The following is a 24,145-nucleotide window of genomic DNA, read 5'->3' as shown; positions in this document are numbered from 1 at the left end:
AGCACCCGGGCATTGCCCCCACTACTCGCCACTTGCCGATCAACCCATTTACAGTAACTTATACTCATTTATACTGCTTGGTGGACGGGATTTAGGAACTCTTCCCCATTGTTTCGACTGCTCGTGCAGAGAGATCGATCCAACGACCTCCGAGATTGCAATTTCAGCGTGATAGTCACTACAGCACGGTAGTATCAATGTTTTTTTGTAGTCAACACATTACTACTATAATGAGTCAAGAATGTCTGTTATTGTGCCACGTGCGTGACGTCACTCCACATGCCGCACCCCCCTAATTAATATTCATGAGCCGGTTGATTTTTACACTCACGCCAGAAGGTCGAGCGGAATTTTTTTCGCAAATTCGTATTCAGTTTGACGTTTCTTTATTTAAAGTTAATCTAATAAATAATTATACGCAGCAACAAAGTGGATTTGGTATCTTTATCTATTTCTTCAGCACTCGAGACGAAAGGTAAGTCTAATTTATGCTTCTACATTATGGTAAAATAGACATTTCTCGGTGATTTTCCAGATACAGTATTGTATCGAATTGTATCGAATTCCAATTTACTTCAACCCCAGCCACCGAAAGCAGAAGAGAATAAAGTATCAGAGCAGTGAATTTGAACAAATTGAAGATCAGTTATATACAGTGCTACAGTGACATGAAGTGAGGTGTTTTATGACTTCGTTTGGTGCAAGAATCACTGCCATTAATAGTTCTACAGTGAAATGCAGTGAAGTGTTTGATGACATACTTTTGTGCAAGATTCACTGCCGTTAAATTGACACAAGATACAATTATACTCTGCTCAATTTTTTTCGTAAATATTACAGCTTCCGTCCGAGGACGGGCAAGCAAGCTAGTCATTATTATTCTTATTCTCGTAAAGAGTACCGCAGGCTGCTGTAAGCCAGTGTGGGGTTTTGATGCAACCTTTTTTCCAACGGTTTTTACTTAACTTGACTCCTATGTTTGTCGTGGTCAAATCTTGTAATCGAAATTTCGTCCACTTCCCGTTGTCCAATCAATTACACATTTTGCACACGTACTCAGATCCGGTGACAATGCATGCCTGTATCAATATCGGCATCACTTAATTAATAAATTCACTACTTGAAAGCAATTAACATTTTGTATGGACGCCTTATTATTTATATATATTTGCGTAGGTCAAAAACTCCGCGGTCCCGAAACTCTCGAATCGCCTGCTCCGTGTGAACGAGTTACCGAAGTAATCAATTAATTCAAGTCAGCGTTCATGTGGGAGCAGGTGAAACGAAGTTGTTAATTAAACCGTTGTTTAAAAAAAAAACGCTTTTTAAGGAGTGTATTTCATATGTGCGTGCACTGCTGGATGAGACCCATCCCACAAAGTGTGGATCGTGGGGCGGGGGGGTGGTTAAGGTCACAAGCCTTTGATGCCACACATGCCGGGCACGTCCCGTTGACGTCGGTGGTGAAAGTGGGGGAGCGTAGACTTAAAGAGCACAGGAGATGCAGTCCAACAATGTGTTTTTTTGCTGCAGTGCCCTCTGCTGTCCGGTGCTTGGCACCCCCTGCTCTTGTGAGGTCAAATCTGGCAAGAGTGCCCTTGCTACAGTGGCTGGCTGATGAGAACTAAGAACGCAAAACCAGAAAACGCAATTGTCAATGTAAAATATTTCATTTGCAGGTATGTCGGCCTGAAGGTCACTTTTTCAGTTGAGAGTTTATTTTTGGAATTATTAACCGAATGAATATCACCTCTCTATGTGCGTTGTCACACATTTGTGGACATAATTGGTAGTTTAAACTAAAACAAAAATTTCACTTTATTAAGCCATATTATAATATAATGCAGGATATCAAATGAAATATTAGTGGAGTTGCAAATACTGTACTGTAATACCTTTTCTATTCCTGTTATTAAGAGAAAGGGAAGATATAGACGTTTGGTCTGACTGGCCTTTTTCAGAATACTTTATAAGGTTGGATATTACACACACTGTACGAATGAGAAATTTATATTTATAAAAGTTTACAGTTTTTCCCCCCATAATCAGTTGTTCGATTATCAATGTGAAAGGAGCGTGGAGGTTGAGGGTTGCCAGTGTGTAGATGTATGTACTTGCAATGGATGTAGGTGCCACAGTGGGGAGCGGTGGCGCAGTGGTTAGCGCACTGCGCCCCGAGTTCGACTCCCGCTCACAGCCGACATCGGTGACGAAATATTTAAAACCTGTCACGGGCCTCCCATAGGTCAACTCAGCCTCAAATTGGTACCTGGTGCGATGTGTAAAAATCGCCACTAGGGAGACAAATGCGCCCGGGCGCGGTGTTAGCCACTCATCCCCTCGAGTGCCGTGCCGACCTAAATAAGCGCTCGCTAACAACGCTTGCCCCAACAGTTTGTTAAAGGCTATACGGGCGGGCGAGGGGGTCTTTGTCATTGTACTTGAGTGTACGCGTGCGTGTGCGTGCACGTGGCTGTCTGGGAGTGCGCGTGCATGTGTATCCACGTGTGTGCGTGTGTGTGTGAACGTGCGTGTGCTGGGGAGCGGTAGTGTCGCGGTTAGCGCGTTGCGCTACGAACCTGGCCATCCGGGATCGATTACCGCTCACGGCCAACACCAGTGGCGATTATTTAAACCGGTCCCCTGGGCCTCCCCTAGGTCGACTCAGCCTCAAATGAGTACCTGGCGCGATGTGTAAACATCGCCACTGGGGGAGACAAAGGCGGCCGGGCGTGGTGTTGGCCACCCACACCCCCTCGTGTGCCGGCCTCTCATAGGTGCTCGCTAACAGCACTTGCCCCGTCAGTCTGTTAAGCCCATACCGGGGGATCTTTGTCTTTGTCTGGGTTGGGAGCGCGCGCAGGAGATGAATGTTTGAGCCGTCGTCCAATCACCTGCAGCGGGGAAGCCTCTCCCCCTACCCCCCCCCCCCTTCTCCGCACCGGGAGTTGGTGATTTGGAGCGCAACGCGCAGTGCACTCGTGCCGAGAGGCACCAACAGCTCGCTGCAGCACGGAGGTCGCGTTCACATCAGGAGTACATCACCACCACCACCAACAACCACCATCGACAACGTCATCGTCGTCGCGTGATCATCATCGGCATCATCGCATTGATCTCACCACCAACGTCATCGTCACATTGTCATCATCATCACGTCATCATCATCACATTATCATCACATTGTTATCATCATCATCGTCATATTATCAATATCATCGTCACCACCACCAAAATCATCAGCAATATTATCACATTGCTATAATAGTCACACTATAATCAGCATGATCATTATCACTGCCATCCTCACATTGCCACGATTTAGCGAGCTATAATCATTTTTTCACGCTCGTGTTTTTGTTGACCTTTTTTCCGCACCGAACGTAGCCAGCGCTCTGTGGGTGCCTAAGAGCGGCAGACAGCCCGTCAGAACTCTGGCACATCTCGAGAGGCGAGTCTGCCCGGGGGCTAATTGTTAGTTCATTGTGAGTTTTTTAAAGTGTACACCCAAGTGTATAATCACAGTACAGAATACAAAGAGCCAGTGTACAAGTTATGTGTATAGTACAGTATACGTAGTTCATTATGTTAAGACGTAGTTATACGTTCGAATATTCACATACGTCATAACGTGAATTCTACACATTCACATTTTCAACCAAACCAAAAGCAGGTGAATAGATTGTAGGCGTGCCTATTGAATACCTTGCAACCGAGGCGAGTGAACGATCATAGCTAATTTACGATATTTAACGTATATTCTGTTTTGTCATCCATTCAATGCTAAAAACGTTCCTTTGAAAACCGCAATGCACGGCTCTATCCCAGTTCAACTCCTGGGGAATCCCGATTTAGCTAGCTCAAATAAAGACGTCTTGCCAGCGTGGAAGCGAGAGAGAGAGACGAGACGAGGCCGAAATAACCTCGAGAGGGTTGTTCTCTCTCTCTCTCTCTCCGAGAAACTCTCTCCTAGAAACTCTCTTCTCAAGCGGAGGGCCTTCTGCCAGCAAGTGTTAGGGTGCAGGGGTTCCAACTTGTATTTGTTACCGACCAAAGGTACAGCCAACACTATCTAGCTAACAATCAGTGAGGGAGCGAGAGAGAATATATATAATACAGACGTGTATGTGGTGGTGGATGGTGGGAGGGAATGTGTGTGTGTGTGGTGAAACGAGAAATCTTTACGTAACACTGGCCCGCCACGGGTTGCAGAGCGGCACCTGGTTTCAACGATGTTTTTTTTTGTGCGTGTGTGTGCAATGCGCATGTTCAGTGCCTCTCCTCTCTCTCTCTGTAATGGGGAGGGTTTAGGGGTGGCTGAGTTGGGGGGTGGCGGGACTTGGTGAAGAAGAGGGGTGGGTTGCTCTAGGGTGGTAACTCCAGCAGTGCCATGTAATTTTGTCCCAAAAAAGTTTGTTGCTGTGCATTTAGTTTTGAGCGCACGGCTCAGAAGCATCTTGCCGCAGTCTCTTGCGGCTTGAGGAGGGGGGTTGTTTGGCTTTATTTTTTTTACTTTGTGCTGTGCGGGTTTTTTTTTCTTCCTTTTATTAAAATATATTTTTAAAGGCCAACTCAGCAAAATGAAAGTTCCAGTCCGAAGTTCCCCTCGGCTGCTCATGCTGCAGGTGACTGTGGCCGTGCCGCTGTGGATCAGCTGCTTCTCATGCTGCTGTGGCGGCACTGGAGGTATGAGAATGATCGCGATGATGATGATGGTGTTCCATGTGGGTTGTAGATGCTTTGCAAGTTCATCCTACAGTTACAGTGACAAAATATACATGTAAACAATTATTTTTGACTGGACGGGCACTTTTGCAATTGTGCCCGTTTGTTGTTGGGTTTGGTAAATTATCGTGGTATAATGATCAATTTTGCGACTACATTATTTAGTTATATCCTGTGATATTTGTTCATGTATTTAGAAGAAGTGTGTATCAACGGTCATACTGTATGCACGTTTATATGCGGAATTGTTTTAGTTGTGGTTGTTGAGGATTTTAAAGGTTAATTTAACCATGTGGGGCTCGTAGAACCAAACTAAGGCACGGTAACATTCTTCGAAAATAATTCCGTTTTCGTTTCCAGTCCAATGTAATGTTCTATAAAATAAAGTATGCAGTCTGGAAAAAACCGTGCAAATTTCTCTTTCCCCAACCCCCTCCACCTTCCCCATTTTTTGTTGTTGTTGTTGTTGTTGCAAATTAGCAATCCACGTGATAATTTTCTATTAAATAACACAACCTAAATTGTCAAATTAGTATCGGGTATATTGGTTTTGGTCTTAGGCCCCAAACGGCCCACCCTGCTTCCACGAGTCATTCGCACCTGTTCCGCTATAAAGGATTTTATTACAATAACAATAACACAAGGACCCTGCAGAGAGCGGCGAGCTGCCTGGGTTCTGACGGTTCACGGCTCTGGATTTTCATCTGGGGATTTCTTCCTGCAATTTTGTCATTCTTGCTTTGCGTGCTTCTCGTTCCAATAAAACCATAAGTGTACTGTAGAGCCAGTGTGTGTCTGTGTGTGTCTGTGTGTGCTGGTTGGCAGGTTTTTTTCTCCTCTTAAATAAAGAGAGCTTTGAATTATACAAAAAATATAACAAGTGATATGTTGTATGCATTTTTGCAGAATCGGTGAGGCTGGAGAATAAAATGCTGGAACGACATCAGACTGACGTGGTCACTCCTGTCTTGGTGCATTTTCAGCCCAGTTCAACTGGAGAAAAGCCTCTTCGAGCGGCTGCCAGTGTTGGCCCGCAGAAGGGCATTCGCCCCGATGCGAAAACCATCCAGGGCCATGCTGCAGCCACCACCTCCTCCTCCAAAGTCTCCGCGTACGAAACTTACTCGGCTTCGCCTCCAGCAGCCCGCCCCGGATCCGTCTCGTCGAGTTCCTTCCAAAGTGCCGCCCGTTGGGCCAGAGGCTCCCCGTCGCCACCGGGGGAGAGGCTGCGCGTTCGGCTCTCCCCGTTCGGGAGGAGCATGGTGCTCATCCTGCGACGCGATGCCCGCTTCCTCGCCAAGGGCTTCTCGATCGAGGACCGCGACCCCGCTCCCGTCGGAGGCTCGCCGCCCGGGAGCCACCGGACCCCGCGTAGCTCGGCCGCCGGAGCGCCCGATCCGACCGACGCCGGGGAGGATGGAGGTCCGCGGAGCAGGCGCATCGGCGGGCGCGGCGCCGCCACGAAGAACGCGCGCGGCGACGGGGGTTCGACGAAGGGGGCGTCGAGGGACGGTGGATCCGTGGCCAAAAACAACTCGGGCGTCGCAGATGTCCACAACACATTGACGGAGGAGGAGAAGCTGTGCTTTTACAGCGGGTTCGTGCATGGGCAGCGCAACTCCGCGGTCACGTTGAATATGTGCAACGGCCTGGTGAGTTGAAGCGTATTGTTAGCAGAAACGCGAAATGACGATAGTGGTGAGGAGAAAAAAAAAAGCGTTTGCTTAAGTTGACGGAGCAATTGCCGACGCTAAGTAAGACTATATCGAGAGGCGTTACGACATATTGAGCCGACGGGTATTTGTATCCATGGAAACTTTGTTTTGAGCAAGGGTGAATTTTGGACACCTCTGCCAGATAAGTAAGGCCTTTAAAGTGACATGTCTCCTTCTGCAAGGGTTTAATTCACCTCGCAAGCATGCAGTGGAGGAGGGCGGGGGGAGGCATAAGGGTCATTTTAGCGAGTGGAGGGGGGGAGGAGGATGGGGTGTAGGAGTGCCTGTTTGGAGGTTGGAAAATAGGGGTCAAAGGGATGATGTGCTGTGCTGGGGAGGGGGAGTCGAGGGTGGGCGAGAGAGAGAGCGGTAATTGTCAGGGAATATTTGCCGCACGTGTTAAAATAATATCAGCCAACAGGTTTAAGTAGAGAGAGAGAGAGAGCAAATCTACCCGAACTGGCGCCACGCCAACTTTGTGGGGAGTGCCAGACCGTAACAGCAAGGGGTGGGGGGCCCCCTCGGGCCTCGCCTCGTTATACTTCTACAGGCAGCAGCGATATCGCGACGTGCCGAGAGGCATCCACAGCTTGCTGACAGCACGGAGGTCGCGTTAACATCAGGAGTACATCATCGACAACGTCCTCGTCGTTGCATCGTTGCATCATCATCGTCATCATCACGTTTTCATCACCAACGTCATCGTCACTTTGTCATCATCGTCACGAACATCATCACATTGCGATCGTTACGTTATTAGCATCGTCATCATCGCATTACACTGTGTAACAATTGTCTTTTGTTCCTGGGTAGTAAGTGTTATTTCATAATTGCTTATGCCTAAAAAGTATAGAAAATGGCTATTATGCCCCGCAAACTTTGCTTTTGTGACCAGGACAGTGATGTTTTGAAATTTACATATTTTCAATGAGAAAACGGGCGAATTTGTGTCTTTTCGTTCACGTAAAGTTAGAAAAAAACAACATATTTATCAAATTAACATGTATTTATACTTAAGTAATACAAAAATCACTACAAAAGATTTAGACACTAAGGCGCACTACCACAGGCGGGACTGGCCACAGCGGACCGAGTTCTGTGTGAGGAGGAACAACGTCAAGTGGGAGCCACTGGTGGACCCCCGGAAGGTGCTGATGCCACCACTGCACATCAAATCGGGCCTTATGAAACAATTGGTCAGAGCTGTAGATAATGAGTGGGCAGCCTTCAAGTACCTTCAAGACTTCTTCCCTAAGCTGTCTGTGGCAAAGGTCAAAGCCGGTGTCTTCGTAGGACCGCAGATGAAGATCCTGGAGTGCAATGAATTCCCCAAAAAGCTCATTAGTAAGGAAAAAGTGGATTGGAACAGATTTGTTGCAGTGGTTCGTGGCTTCCTGGGCAATCACAAGGTCGAACACTATGTGGAGCTGGTTGAGACTGATGAAGAACTACGGCACAATTGGATGTAGGATGTCCCTCAAGGTCCATATCCTTGATGCTCATCTTGATAAATTCATGGAGAACATGGGAGCCTATTCGGAGGAGGAAGGCGAGTGCTTACACCAGGATATGCTGAACTTTGAAAGCTGCTACCAAGGACAGTATAACGAGAACATAATGGGAGACTACATTTGGGGGCTGATTAGTGAAAGTGATTTACAGTATCATCGCAAATCTTGAAAAGCTACTCACTTCTAAATTTGTTGTAGTAATTTTGTATTACTTTAGTATAAATACATGTTCATTTTGATTCATATGCTGTTTTTTGGGACTTTATGTGAACGAAAAGACACTAATTCACCCGTTTTTTCATTGAAAATAGGTAAATTTCTACATATCATTGTCTTGGTCACAAAAGCAAAGTTTGTGGGGAATAATAGCCATTTTATATACTCTTTAGGCATAAGCAATTACGAAATAGCACTTACTACGCAGGAACAAAAATTGTGTTACATCGTGTTATCATCATCGCCGTCATCTGCCCCTCCTGACTCGGCGCGTTATAGTTCAGCAGGCGCACACTCGCTCATTTTGCTCTGACCCACAACAAAACAGAAGGTGATTCAACATGTCGGGTTAGTTTGCTAGGTTTTCGAGATCAAAGGTGGAGTGAGGGCTCCATGACGTTGGAGACGCCTGAAATAGCCTTTTCAAGAAGCCCTTTGCTGCCTGGTAAATGTTGTGCGTGGGTGTGTGTGCGTGCGTGTGTGTGTGTGGGTGTGTACGTGGGTGTGTGCGTGCTTGGGTGTGTGCGTGTGTGTGTGTGTGCGTGCGTGGCTCTTTGCGTGGGTGGGTGTGTGTACGTGCGTGGGTGCGTGCGTGCGTGGGTGTGTGCGTGGGTGTGTGTGTGTGCGTGGGTGTGTGTGTGCGTGGGTGGGTGTGTGCGTGCGTGGGTGTGCGTGGGTGTGTGCGTGCTTGGGTGGGTGTGTGTGCGTGTGTGTGTGTGTGTGTGCGTGGGTGTGTGTGTGTGCGTTCCTGGGTATGTGCGTGGGTGTGTGTGTGCGTGGGTGGGTGCGTGCGTGGGTGTGCGTGGGTGTGGGTGTGCGTGGGTGTGTGCGTGGGTGGGTGTGTGTGCGTGGGTGTGTGTGTGCGTGCGTGGATGGGTATGTGCGTGGGGGGGTGTGTGTGCGTCCGGGCGTGGGTGTGTGTGTGTGCGTGCGCGTGTCCCATGTGCAGCGGCAGGCGGGTGCGCTTTTAACTAAGAAAGTAGCTGGGACATAACCACGCATAATGCGATAACAAAACATACATGTTACACTCATTGCGCACATTGTTGAAGTACGTTTTCACCCATGCCCTGGCCTCTTTTTTGCTACAAATATAGCTCGCTGGATGTATTGTGTTTGCGGGGAGAAAGCTGAATTCGTAAAGCCTACTTTTTTTCCCCCCGCCAACAAACAAGTACACTGCGGTCTGCTGTGATTATGTGCCTTTTAATCAAGTGGAAACGGAATACGTTTGAAGTCTCCCACAGGCTCCCCCTTTGCCGAGCCCCCCCCCCCCCCCGGGGGTCAAATTAATGCCTCACTGGGTGAAGCCGCTTGATCAAAAACAAATCTTGATTGGAAAATCAAGGCTCTGCGCCCTAGTTTCAACGCAACCTTGCCATGAGTGCACGGATTTTGCTCCCCTTGTAATTTTAACGTCCAAGGTACAGGAATGTCGATTGAGAGTCCTTATATCCGTGCACCAGGATTCAAGAGTGGTATTTTAATTAACGTGATTGCAATAGTGACAGGGCGCGGCGAAGTGGAGACCGCACTGTTGCGGTGAACCCAGAAAATCTGAGTTTGATGCCTGGCCATGGCTAACATCAGTGGCGTTTCTCCAACACGTTCTGACAACTGCCGTGACTGATAACGGCATAGGGGAAGCTCTTCATCCAGCAGTAGATTTGCAAATGGACGTAAATTATCATTGGTAACAAAAATCAGATGCTTGTATCGGTGTACGTGATGTTTAACTTCTTTCGCACCGTGCGTCGCCAACCGTGCTAATTGGAGGTGCGGGTAGGAAGAACAACAACAAACTGAACACAAACATTCGTTCTCAAGAAATGAGTTGTATCCGCTGCCTGCCGAATGGATTTACACACTTCCGTGTAACACGATGGAAGTTGTGCGCCACGCAATTTTTTTTTCCTGCAAGTCCCTCGAGGTGTTTGGGATGAAGAGGTGACATTAAATAGGCCGACGACAACAGCCTCAGAGAGAAATATCTGCTTTATTTTCGTAAGACGATGGGCGGTGTGACGGCTTAAGCCGCGGGTGATTTAACCAGTTAAATAGGACCACGCCAGAGGATAGATTACACACGGCTCGCTATTTATGGCTCGAATTCCCGTGCCGCGTTACGAAGCAACGTTTTTCGATGTCGCGCTTTGCACGCGCATTATATTACGCCTAATTAAACGACGCGAAACAATGCTCAGGAAAACACATAAAGCATCCACCCCCGCCATTCCCACCCCTCGACATATGTTTTGTTGTTCACTGCCGACAGCTGGGATTCATCCGTCTTGGAGAAGATCAGCTGTTTATCGAACCCCTGGCTGGACCAACTGCACCTGCCTCGCTGGGCCTCCAGCATCTGGTGAGCAGGAGGTCTGGCCTTCACTTCAAGCCCAGTCACGACCCACAGGTGAGCAACTCGAAAACCTCTGAGGACAAAGATGTTTTGCTTGGGAAAGAGAACCTTCAATCCTTCAAAGGAGACCCCCTCCCCCCCCAACCATTATGGGTTTGAAACCACTGATGTGTCTTCTTCCCGTGTACCTAACTTCCATCACTGGTCTTCATTCCTGTAACGCATCGTCCAAAAACCACAGAGCCTCTTGTTCTCCCTTTGCCAGTGGCATTACATTGTCCTGGGAATCCCATGCATGCATGACCGAATGAACATCTGTATTTTGTTTAAACGTGGTATTGGTTGGATCAAGTTGATGCTATCCTATTGACCTTATACGCAACAGAACTTCATTTGTGTGGTGATGTTTCAAACGTGGCTTTACCGCATTATAAAATATTAAACATTCAATTATATTGGACAGCTCTTTGTCAATCCACTGCTGGATGAGGGCCTCCCCACACCTTGCTACTCGTGGGGGGTTAGTTGACCTTTCAACGCCAATCAGTGCGGGTTGACGAAGATGGGGAGCATAGAAAATGGAGTATAGTACAGTACAACTGTAGTAAGTATATGGAGGCTTGACGACAGGATCGGAGGCACACTTATTTATTACACCAACACAGTTATTACAGGTCACTGGGCTACAGGGATTTCTCGACAGCTAACCCCTCTAACCTATACCAATTCCTCCACTACGGAACTAGGGGAGGCTATCTGTCCCAGCTTGGTTAAGCTGGGATCCCGGCTCCCTGAGTCACCAGACCAGCTTCGTCTGGGCTCTCGGGGCCACGCCACCGGCTTGCCCTGGTCGGCCCTTATAAGGACAGCGAGCCAGGGGAGCTCTGGGGCCTACACTAGCAGGTCTTCCGTCTTCTCTGGTTAAAGCTGAGTCCCGACCTCGAGCCCTCGAGCTCATCACCTTTTATAGGACTCCCCCCGAGGGGGGGCCCGTGGGGGACGCACATTCGGACGTCGGTGCGAGCGCCACCCTTGTGTACGGCCGTAACCCCACCCCTTGTGTTTGTTGGCCATCCGTGGCCATGCATAATCACACCTCAACATTCGTAGCCGTGCGCAATTACACCTCTACATCATCCCCCCTTGTACAGCTCGCAGCCGTCCCTGGCTGCAAAAAAAACGTGAATAAAGGTGCATACCTCACGAAAACCCCGTGTGTGTGCCTCGCGTAATTTTTAACAAGAACAAGAGAATCTTAACAAGAACAACAACAGGAAGAGAGAGAGAGAGAGAAAAAAAATAACCCGACGCGCTCCCCCCGAATAAACACCCCAAAACCAACATATATACACACTCCGGACGCCACCCCTCCCATTGTCCGCAAGGCCCCCCAACGGCCGACCTCACAATAGTCTGCGCGTTTTGGCGCGCGTTCTCGCGGCGGGCCCGTCACAAGGGCCCGTCCCGGCACGCTCAGTGACGGTTGTTGACGGTCCGGGTACAAGAGAGTCAGGCGTCGCTCCCGAGTGACCCCCGACCCCTCCGGGAGGGGTTGGTGGGTGTGGACCCGTCACTCCTGTTGCACCTGGGGACGGAATAGTTGATGTCAAGTTAGGCGAGCGCAGCGACGCCGGGGAGTCGGCGGAACCCTCACACGTTTGGCCATGCGTGTGTGCGTGTGAACCCCGGCGCGGCGCGATGAATGGTTTCAACCTTGAGGGGTGCACATACCACCGGCGCCTCCCCCACTTGACGCGAACACACTGCGGCCGCAAGACCTGTACGACCTCCACTGGCCCCCGCCACGGCCGTACCAATTTCGACGAGGTTGCCAGCGGCACCTGGGGACAGTGCAACCACGCCTTGTCCCCCGGTTTCCATTTTACCACCTGTACCCGCCCCAACCGAAGCCTCTCGTTCGCCTTCTGGCGGAGATCAGAATTTTGCGCGGCCGCTTCCCGCGCCTCAGACAATTTGCTGATGTTAAATTTAACGTGTTCGGACAAGTTAGACTTCGCCTGGGGCGCCGAGAGCTTGAGCTGGGTCGCCACAGGGGGGTTTGCCTCGCGCCCATACATTAAAAAGAAAGGGGAAAACCCGGTGGCCGCATGGGGAGCCATTCTGTAGGCCTGCAACACCCCGGCTATACGAAGGTCCCAATCCGTCTGGGATACAGACACCTGCTGGGACAGCATAGACGAGATGGTCCGATGCAGCCGTTCCACCATCCCGTCAGTTTGTGGGTGATACGGAGAGGTCCGAACCTTCTCCGTACCCAAGAGGTCGCACACCTCGCGTAGGAGTTTACCAGAAAAATTCCTACCCTGGTCAGTAAGCAGCCGTTCCAGAGCACCCTTGTCGAGGACATAGCCCTGGACAAAGGCCTCCGCGATGGCCGCTGCCGACTGGTTGGCCAGGGGCCAGGCCATAGGCCATCTCGTGAAGTACTCTACCCCCGTTAATAAATACCTATTTCCCCTGGGCGTAGCGGGAAATGGGCCGAGTATGTCCAGAGCGACGAGCTCGTTAACCCGGGAAACCTTTATGGACTGCAGCGGAGGGTTGGACCCCCTAGCAGGTGGCTTCCTTTGCGCGCATTGCGCGCACGACCCCAGGAGATCCCCCACGTCCTTTGCCATGCCCGGCCAGAAGAAATCTAGCTGGAGCGTGGCAAAGGTCTTGTGAATCCCCAAGTGCAGAAGCCGCTCATGAACAGCCCATACCACCTTACCCCTTAATGCTGCAGGCACCACGAGCCGCTGGCGGCGGGTTTTCCCATCCCAGTGCATTAAAAGACCCTGGAACAACCCCCACGAGTCAACGTTCGCCACCCCCTGACCAGCCCCCCCGACGCGACGGCGCAGAGCGAGGAGGGAGGTGTCCTCCATTTGGAGGCGTCCCCATTCCGCGACCGACAACCCCAGCAATAAATCTCTCCCTTCTTGCTCGATAGGACCCGAAGCTGAAGGCGCATCGGTAGCGGCCACGAGGACCGAATCGGTGGTGACGTTCGGGGGTCTACAACGCCCCGAATCCAAGAGGCACGCGCACTCCGAAGTGGGTGGCAATCGTGACAGGGCGTCAGCGTTCGTGTGGCGGACACCCTTACGATATGTGGTGACAAAGTCATAGTCTTGGAGGATCTCCAACCATCGAGACAACTGGCCCGATGGTTGTTGAACCCGCAGGGCGTACTGTAGTGCCGCATGATCTGTACGGACGGTGAATCGCCGACCGTACAGATACGGGCGGTACTGCTGAATAAAATAAACAATCGCCAATAATTCCCGACGGGTAACGCAGTACCGCTGTTCGGCTGGAGACAGTACCCGACTACCGTAAGCCACCACATGCTCTACGCCCCCAATGAGCTGGGACAGCACGCCCCCGATGCCCGTGTTACTCGCATCAGTATCGAGCAAGAAGGGTTGTGAAAAATCGGGGTAATTCAACGGCGGAGCCCCCACCAAAGCATTCCGGAGGGCGCGAAAAGCAGCCTCCTCCTCCGGCCCCCAATGAAACCTGACTCCCTTGGACGTCAAGGCATGTAATGGTTTCGCAATCGTAGCGAAGTCAGCCACAAATCGTCGATAATACGATGCGAACCCAATGAAACTCCTGACCTCTCCCACCGAGGTGGGAGTCGGCCAGGAGCTGACGCATTCCGTTTTGGCGGGATCAGTGGATATCCCCGAGCGCCCAACAATGTGACCCAAATATCGCACCGATTCGCGGAGTAAATGGCACTTCTGCGGTTTAAATTTCAAATTGGCAGCCCTGCATTTTGAGAAAAACAGCACGCAACCTCTGGAGGTGTTCCTCGAAGGATTTGCTAAAGACGATGACATCGTCTAAGTAAATCAAACACGAATCCCATTGCAAACCTGCCAAGACCAATTCCATTAACCGCTGAAAAGTTGCCGGCGCAGAATGTAAACCCATCGGCAAGCGGTTAAATTGGAAGAGACCTTGCGGCGTACGAAAAGCAGTCTTAGGCTTTGATTCGTCATCCAGAGGATGCTGCCAGAATCCAGATAGCAAATCGAGGGTGGAAAAGAATCGCGCGCCCGCCAAGGCATCGAGCGACTCATCCATTCGAGGAAGCGGGTACGCATCTGCCACAGAGATTTTGTTCAGACGGCGAAAGTCGACACAACCGCAGTGAGCCGTCGTGTTTTTTCACCAAAACGATCGGTGCGCCCCACGGACTGTTGGAAGGGGAAATGATATCGGCGGCTAGCATGTCATCAACAGCCGATTTGACATGATCCTTTTCGGCGGGACTCAACCGAAAGGGATTTTGGCGGATTGGCGCGCTGTCACCCGTGTCAATATGGTGTTGCAGCAATTTGGTACAACCAATATCAAATTTGTGTTGACTAAAAACGTCAGCAAATTCGCTCAGGAGAACTCGCAGCTGCGCGCGCTGCGAGTCGGACAGGTCCACTGAACCCGCGCAAAGCGCATCCAGCCATCCGTCATCACAGTCCGAATGCGGTCACGACGGAGGATCGGTGGATACCTGACCCACGAGTGGTTCCTCATAGGGTACCGGCGTTGCGTGTGCAAGCACGGTCCCTTGAGGAACCACGGCCGTTCGCGATCCCACATTAAGGACTGCAATGAAGGGGTCCCCATCCCCTCTCACCATGGTCTGAGCCGCGAGCAAATCGGGTCCATTGACCCCGGCCCGAGATGGTCCCAACAAGACCCCCCTATCCGCAACCCCTTCATTAAACGGCCGACGCAACCTAAGAGGGACGAGCATCTGAGCCCCCGGAGGTACGCGCACAGTTTTTGTCACGAGCGCCTGCACGGTGGCAAACGCCCGACGCTCCGTGGTGGGGGAAGACAAAAAAGTAACGCGTCGGCCCGATGGGAGCTCAATGCACCCCTGGTCAATCAGGATACGGATGGGCATTTTGGCCAAGAAATCCGTCCCCAACAGGCACGGAACCGCGAGTGAGGAGGAAACCAAAACAGGGCCGGATAACTTAATGTCTCCGATGCAGATAGTGGCGCGGATTTGCCCAATAATGCCCAGCGAGCCCCCGTTAGCAGCATAGCATGGCACGTCAACAGGGAGCAAGGGACGACTTTGAACGGGAAGGATGTTATAAATCAAATCAGATATAATGGTCGCCGATGCCCCTGTGTCAATTAAAATCCGCACCTCTACCCCATCAATGTGACCGACCACAACCGATGATCCCGCCGACGCAGCAACAACACGATGGGCGAGCTCCGACCACTGACCTGGTTGGAGCGCTCGCCGCATTACCGAACAATCGCGCACGACGGACGGGAAATTTGGAGCCCTGTTTAGTTGAGCGCGTGAGTGTGTGTCGGATGTGTGTGTGGGCCAAACGTGTGAGGTGCCGCGACTCGCCGTATTTCTCTGCTGGAGCTTGGGAGGAGACGGCGTGGCGTCCTGGCGAGGTGTCGCCCCGCGCTGACGGGGAGCCCGGCATCCTGACGCAACGTGGCCTTGCAGGCCACAGTTGTAGCAGCGTGTGAGCGCCCCTGATGTCCTGGGCTGCTCCTGGCGACTCGGTCCATTCCGAGCCTGTGGCGCCGCCGATCTCCATTCCCCTCGCCGCTCCACCCCGCAGACCTCCTCCGACGGGAGGGCGGTGGCCGCCATGGCATGGCCGGCCGCTCCCTTTGCCACCTTCCGACGTAGGGACCGCAAGCCCCCGTGTATGTGGCGCGCGATCAGCAGGGACGACATCTCCGCGTCGTCTTGAGCCAGGACGTTGACGTCCAGCTCATCAGCGAGTAGCAGCAGCTTCTCAGCTACCATGGCGTCCACTCCTTCCTCGTCCATCCTTGGAAAAGCAGCCTTTGCCAGGGCTAGGAGAGCCGTCCGGAAGGCCAGGGGCGATTCGTTAGCGCCCCGATGCCGATCGTGGAACAGCTGCCTGCAGTCCGAAGGCGGCCCATAGACGGCCGACAGCAGCTGCAACGCCAGGTGTAGAGTGGCGCGCTTTTCCCTAGGCGCCGAGGTGAGGGTAGCCAGAGCGTCGTTGTCCAGCATCGCCGGCAGCGCGCGTAGAGCCTCGGCGTCCGTCCAGTTCGCCATCTCCTGATGAGCGATGAACCGCCTCTTGAAGCCGCCCCAGTCTCCGTCTGCGCCTACGAATTCTTTCAGAGGCGGCAGACGCTGCTGCAAGGCGACGTCCGTGGCTGTAGATCGCTCTCCGTCGCTCCCCGCCGATGATACAGTGTGGGCGGGCTGTGCACATGGCATCGCCGGTCGCTCCGATGTTGACGCGCCGGCCGGTGTTGATGATGTCACGGCTTGTGCTTGGCGCTCAGCAGTCACGTGACGCGGGCCGGCCCCGCCGTCCGCTCGCACTGTAGAGATGGCGGGAAATTTAACCGCCAGCCGCGTCGGGGTGGCGGGAAACGTCGCCGCGCGCCGGCTGCCGTCGTCGACCCGCGCTGCCCCTCCAGCCCCCAGCCGCGTGATCTCCTCCAACGCAGCGGCGGCGGCGTAGAGCAGTTCCGCCAGGCGGGAGTGGGCCAGCCGGAGTCCTTCAGCCGACGCATCCCCCCCCTCTTGTCGTAGCGGCGCGGGCGTACTTGGCCCCGGCTGCTCCGATCCGACCCCGGCCATCTCTGGTGTTGAATCGGCCGCGGCGTCTTCCATCTCCGACTCCTTGGTACGTGTCGTCCCTCGTGTGTCCATCGTTTGGACGTTTTACTTCTGACACCAGATGTAGTAAGTATATGGAGGCTTGACGACAGGATCGGAGGCACACTTATTTATTACACCAACACAGTTATTACAGGTCACTGGGCTACAGGGATTTCTCGACAGCTAACCCCTCTAACCTATACCAATTCCTCCACTACGGAACTAGGGGAGGCTATCTGTCCCAGCTTGGTTAAGCTGGGATCCCGGCTCCCTGAGTCACCAGACCAGCTTCGTCTGGGCTCTCGGGGCCACGCCACCGGCTTGCCCTGGTCGGCCCTTATAAGGACAGCGAGCCAGGGGAGCTCTGGGGCCTACACTAGCAGGTCTTCCGTCTTCTCTGGTTAAAGCTGAGTCCCGACCTCGAGCCCTCGAGCTCATCACCTTTTATAGGACTCCCCCCGAGGGGGGGCCCGTGGGGGACGCACATTCGGACGTCGGTGCGAGCGCCACCCTTGTGTACGGCCGTAACCCCGCCCCTTGTGTTTGTTGGCCATCCGTGGCCATGCATAATCACACCTCAACATTCGTAGCCGTGCGCAATTACACCTCTACACAACGATGGATTTTGCTGCACTGCCCCCTGCTGATGCATAATGTAACAGGTTATTTAAATTGCAACAGGTTTTTTGTTATTGTCACTGAGAGGAAAGGAATATCTTGAAATGTTTTGGCTGACTCGCCTCCTAAAAAAGGCAATTCGGCTGAAGCGTGGAATCTTCCTTGTCTGTCAGAGGCAGTAAAAACAAACAATCGCCCTGTTAGCCATTTTTATTGACCTGTTATATATATTTTTTTGTGCCAGAGTATAATTCAGTACGGGAGCAGGGCTTCCAAACCACAAGAGAAGTTAATTCCCTCTGGGGTTCACGCAGCCCATCGTCGCCCTGGGTTACCACCTATCATCATAATCCATTGTCTCTCCATTGGTGGATAAAGACCCTTGCCCACACCATTGCCATTCCTCGCAGCCCACAGTGCCACAATTAATGTCTCTCCTGCACGCGAGCCGATCTCATTGCTGCTCTCCGCGGCGGTCATCAACTCAAACGTGTTTCCTCCATTGACTACAATTCTGACACCGGCCTTGTCCGTCGGCTATCATCTCCTTCCAGTGATGGGTCCTGTCGAAGTTCATTACTTTCCTCAACAGTCAATGTGATATTCGTTGGTTCTTTCGGTAAAGTCACGTAGATAAAAAAAAACCACGACGTTTCGATCGCAACACAAGCGGTGCTGCGATCGAAACGTCGTGGTTTTTATTTTTATGTTTATTATAAAATATAAAATATCCATGTGACGTTACAGAAACAACCAAAGAATATGATTTTCTGCAGTCACGAAAGTTTTAAGTCAAATGTCAATGTGATGTCTTTGATTTGTGTCTGTTTCCTGATCCACGTGTTTTAATCGTCGTCTCATAAGTGCATCTCCTCTGCACTTCTTCGTGCACATCGCAAACTTTTGTGTGTTTTTTTCTTTGTCAGTGCCCATTAGCTCCGTCTGTTTCTGATCCAGATATCACGACTGTCAGCATGCACTGATGGACAACTTTCTTATTCAGGCATAGCAGCACGGAAATTCCACAACACGCTCGTCACTGCTGATAGTGACATTGACCGCCATGCTCTCGCTTGAGCATCGGAACACGTGAACGCCGGTTTTGGATGCATACTGATAGCTCTTCGGTGTCTTTTTTTAAGTGACAACACAATGATACATGCTCTTTTATTGCTAACGGAAAGATATAAGACCAAACTTAGATCTCTTACACTTATGCAAACTAATAAATACGTTTAAAACAAATTGCAACCCTTTGTCAATTTTCGAATGAATGAAGGCCCTCCCCATGCAGTCTCAGTCATTGGGTTTGTTTGCCACCATACTTCACCACGTGGGCCAGTGCACGTTGGTTAATGGGCGGCCCAGTACGAGTTCTAACACCGCTCACCACTCATTTTTAAATCCTTTATATTAGTTCACTTGCTTGCGCGCTTACGACCATGCAAATCTTTCGGTCGTTTTTTAACCCACTTCCCATGATCCAATCGAGCTGACATTTTGCACACAGACTCGTTGTGCGTGACAATTTATTTTCGTGAAAATTTTTTTTCCATAACTTTACACTTTTTAGGAAAAAATAAATTATATTTAATTACCAATTGCTTAATGGTGGCAGGCAATCATCTGACCCATAGGTGGCAGCCATCTCAAGCCAGAGGACGAGAGGACTCTAGCCGCCACGCATATAAAGGATTTATAGTGAAAAACTTTGTTTTTACGGGTTAATTTTTATAGCCATGGCTTTGAATTTAACTCGGGTCGCCGGGTTTGTAGCGCAGTGCCTGAGCTACTGCGATGCCACTGCTCCACCCAAGAAGTACGAACGTGACCACGTGGGTTTGGTGAAGGGGGGCGGCACATTCTGGCTGTCCCGTCACCGAGCACCCGGCTGGTGATGGGCGCTCCTCTTCAGTGCGAGGGCTATTCAGGTGTGCGCACGGCTCGTTCTCAAGCGTCTCTCTGCCTCGGCAAGGAACTGCCCCAATGAGAATACGTGGACATCACGGATAATGTTTTTTTTAGATTTGGAAAACGTGAAACGTGAACGCACTCGCGTATTGTCCGGGACAATTCGTCGTTGTGAGACATCGGTTGCACCTCATCCGTCTCTGTGTCTCATCTCTCACAGCCTGTCACGCCGGAGGCGCGGGCTGGCTCTGGGCGAGCGCGACGATCGATGAAGCTCGCATCCTGGCCTCGCCGCCTGTCCTCCAGCAAATACTGCAAGATCATCCCAAGTACGCGAGCATACGCCGCACGCAAAGACAAAGACCCCCCCTTATTATAGCCTTAACAGACTGCTGGGGCAAGTGCTGTTTCCGAGCAGCTATAAAAGCCGGAAGGGCACACCAGGGGTCGGGTAGCCAGCACCACACCGACTGCCTTTATCTCCCAAGTGACGATGTTTTCATATTGCACCAGGTTCTCATTTGAGGCTGAGTCGACCTAGGGGAGGCACGGGACCAGTTCAGATAATCGTCACTGGTATTGGCTGTGAGCATGAATTGAACTTGGCTTACGGAGTTTGTAGCGTGCGAACACGCACAACAAAGATAAAGATCCCCCATATAGCCTTAACAGACTGTAGGGGCAAGTGCTGTTAGCGAGCACCTATGAAGGCCGGAACGGCACACGAGGGGGTGGGTGGCCAGCACCACGCCAGACCGCATTTCTCTCCCCAGTGGCGATGTTTACACACCGCAGGTACTCATTTCAGGCTGAGTCGACCTAGGGGAGGCCCAGGACCGATTCAGATAATCGTCACTGGTGTTGGCCGTGAGCGGGAATCGAACCCGTGTCTCCGGGTTCATAGCGCAGCGCGCTAACCACTACACTACCGCTCCCACACGCACACACACACGCACGCGCGCACACACGCGCACACACACGCACACACACGCGCGCACACCTACAAAGACAAAGATCCCCATTGAGAATAATGCATCGAGAAGCGATGATGTTTGCACATCATGGAACCTCAAGCTTGGTGGTGTTGCAGCCGGCAGCAAACGCATTCATCCCCCCGCCACCCACCGCCCTTTATTGATGCTATCAAAGTGTTCCAACCTACCACGTACTTATTTAAGGCTGGGTTGATCTAGGAGAAGTCTAAGTCAAGTTCCGATATCGATTTGACAGTGGTATGCATTTCTTAGAATTTATTGAGTGTAATTGTGATTGTAGTGCACGAATCAACTGCTCCCTATTACATAGAAAATATTTGTATCTGCCATATACATGTATAAAGACATGGACAAAAATCCCCTGGAAAGCCGCAACATACTTTTGGGGCAAGTGCTGTTAGCAAACACCAATGAAGGCCGGCATGGCACACGGGGAGGGTGGGTGACCAGCACCACACCGTGCCGCCCTTGTCTTCCGAGTTGTGATGTTTGCACATCGCACCAGGTACTCATTTGAAGCTGAGTCGATCTAATGGAGGCCCAGGACCGGGTCACATAATAAATCTGTGTCACTGGGTTCGTAGTGCAGCGCATTAACCGCTGCAATACCGCTCCCCCCACCTCATACACACATACTGCATCTCTTTCCAGTCTCCCATGGCCAAACAATTTGAAAAGTTTGGGCCTCATTACATTATATTTACTACAGTCGTCTTTTCACATCGGGCCAAAATATAAAGAATTGCACAGGGTGAACAATATATCCAAAGTTTTCTTTCAAGTTTGAACAAGTTGGTTTGCAGCTGTCTGCTGATGGCTTCCCACCCTTCCCACCCACTCCCTCCCGCCCGCCCGCATACGTTGTCCCGCTGGAGGTTGTGTCATTGAGTCAATCCAGCGGCGGATGAAGAGCTCCAAGTCCGTGCACGTGCACAGCCCTTTAAGCCATGCGCAAGCATTGGGGGCTGCTCTGTTCTTCTTTGGCAGTAGCCTCGTTGAAACAGAAACGTTATTTATACTGGAGAAATCCGATGAGCTATGAAGCTCTTTTTCACAGATGCCCAGTTGGAGCGGGTCAGACAGTTACAACAAACAATATTTAAAAAAACACGATAGGAGTGCAAAGTATAGGAAGGTTAAGCAAATCATGGAAAAAAAACTGGACAACTTTTCTTTTACCAGATAAAGCCCACTGAGCCGCCATTAGCTTCTTTTTCAGAAGTGACCTGGCCACAAATGATAGCTAAACGAAGTGGCTTGCCTTTCATAGCCACACACGCACGCACATTACATATACGTACTGCCTAGTATGTCAGAAACGTTAAACAAAGGTGCATAGATAGCCCTCCCATGTGCTTTCGGGTTGTGCTGCCGTGCTGTCCCGCAAGACTCGCGAAGTTTCGCTCTGTTCTGAAGAATCTCTCGGCACGTGGGGCGAAACATCACACATCGTGCCGAACAACATCGGAGAGTCTTCTTGGTTCTTTCGGTAAAGTTACGTACGCTGTCTTTCCGACAGACCTGTTCTTCACCTGAGGACGGCTGCTTGCGTTGTGGCCGAAACGTCGTGAGAATTATTTTATTATGTTTTATATTTATTATTTTATTACTTCCCTTCTACGTGACTTTACCGAAAGAACCAAGAAGATGAATCCCTGCAGTCACGAAAGCTTTAAATCGAAATTTAACATCGGAGAGCTTTACCCGTCCCCGCAAATGCGAAGCCTTGCCTAGACGCAAGTTATAAGTACATTGTGGGTTTTTTGTCAAGCGGTAAAAAAACAAAACATCGAAAACCCTACACCACAGTAAATGTGCAAAGAGACACTCTCTTCAATTGAGCAGTTGCTTGGGGGTACTGATGCGCCACAGGGCGGTAGTGCAGCAAATGATAAGCTGAGTTGTCTGCATGGATTTTGAAGCATTAGATCACCTATAATGGAACGGGTGTTCTCCCTGCACCGCTAGATAAAGTAAAACAAATATAATGGATGAATGTCACCCCTGCAGCCGCAAGAGTTGCTACATTCACCGCTGCTATAAATCAATTGATTCTTCTTCTTGCTTCTTTCGGTAAAGTCACGTAGAATGGAAATAATAAAATGATAAAAATAAAACGTAATAAAATAATTCTCACGACGTTTCGGCCACAACGCAAGCAGCCGTCCTCAGGTGAAGAACAGGTCTGTCGATAAGACAGAGTCTGAAATCGAAATTCAATTGATTCTTGAATCAAATTGTGAACTTAGTTGGTAACGTAAAAAAATGTCGGCTCTTTATCAACCCACTGCTGGATGAAGGCCAATCCGCACCCCCCCCCCCCCCACAGCTTTCAGTTGTGGGGGTTGGTTGACCATACTCTACCATTCTTCATTTGACTCTAGCAGGCTGGCCACCGTGGGTTCGTGGAGTGGGATTGTCTCCAGGACGAGTTCAGTTATCGCATGCCTAACACGCAGTCGCATGGAAATTAAACCCGTGTTGTGTTGGAGATGTAGCGCATTTATAGCACTGCCAATTTCTCGAAACAGAGCCACCAGCTTTACCCGACGAAAATATATTGTTGACTCTAAACATTCGATGCCCAGATCGTTAAAGCATTTTCCAATTGAATGTGTGCACCGTGTTGGTTTTGGCCGAGAGAGGAGCTGAGCAATGGCGCTCCAGATTGCCTGCCAACCACTTAGCCCACGCTGCCAAGTGCATCGGGCTTGCTTCGAGCCTATTTCGGTTTTCCAATGCAAGCGATGTGCTGAGTTGTTGGCATCGTGCACACACGTGACTCTTTTTAAAAATATAACAAGTTTTGTTTTGTGTCTGGTCGCGGCCTGGTCACCAGTAATGTCACCGAAAGAAACCACGTGATCGTTTGGATTTGCACTCAAATGTCTTTAAAATTCCAGTTCTGAAGGAGGAAAAAAAAGATAGCATTGTGACTCTCATGTGAGGAATATTTACTCTCAAATATAGAATGGGTGGGACAGCGCTGCTGTTTATTGTGTTGATCAGAGGTCACGTGAATAGATGTCGAATGTGGTGCTGTGATGCCCGTTCATGTGGGCCGTTCTCTAACACGAAACTCTGTACTGCTCTGCGGGAGGTCCGAACGTATACTTGATCTCATGACACGAGGCTGATAGCACAATCAGCATACTACTGGGAGGAAAATAAAATCATACGTATTTCAAAAACATGTTTTTATCTTTCTCCAAATTGTATTCCCATTGTGCTAAGAGGAACATGTCATGAGATGAAGAATCCATTCAGAACTTTGCGGTGTCAGAGAATTGCCAATGGAAGGAGATATCCCAGAACTACTTCTGAAATCTCAAGGGACCTTTTCGTCCAACTATTAGGGGGGTGTTCGTCTTGCACATGTGTTCTCGCTGCAGAGAAATGTTCATCACGCACTGATCATTTTTAATACTCGAAGTTGGAATTTTGCCAAAATAAGG

The 24,145-nt window shown here is 50.5% G+C and overlaps 1 protein-coding gene across 2 annotated transcripts in view; it reads left to right on the top strand.

Moving 5' to 3' along the window:
• Positions 1-2,870: 2,870 nt before the first annotated feature.
• LOC133346610 (A disintegrin and metalloproteinase with thrombospondin motifs 17-like) overlaps positions 2,871-24,145 on the top strand; it is a 91,184-nt gene continuing 69,909 nt past the window's right edge. The window contains exons 1-5 of one of the 2 annotated variants that reach the window (XM_061558300.1): positions 2,871-3,018; positions 4,567-4,686; positions 5,632-6,377; positions 10,443-10,580; positions 19,916-20,024. In XM_061558300.1, the coding sequence (XP_061414284.1) occupies positions 2,871-3,018; positions 4,567-4,686; positions 5,632-6,377; positions 10,443-10,580; positions 19,916-20,024 (1,261 nt within the window). Of the gene's footprint in view, positions 3,019-4,384; positions 4,687-5,631; positions 6,378-10,442; positions 10,581-19,915; positions 20,025-24,145 lie in introns of those variants that run through there. The other variant, XM_061558301.1, reaches the window with a different exon arrangement.

This window comes from Lethenteron reissneri, chromosome 24, assembly GCF_015708825.2.
Source record: "Lethenteron reissneri isolate LAM-NWPU_2019-01 chromosome 24, ASM1570882v1, whole genome shotgun sequence".
NCBI classification, from domain to species: Eukaryota; Metazoa; Chordata; class Hyperoartia; order Petromyzontiformes; family Petromyzontidae; genus Lethenteron; species Lethenteron reissneri.
This window is presented reverse-complemented; position numbering and strand designations above follow the sequence as displayed.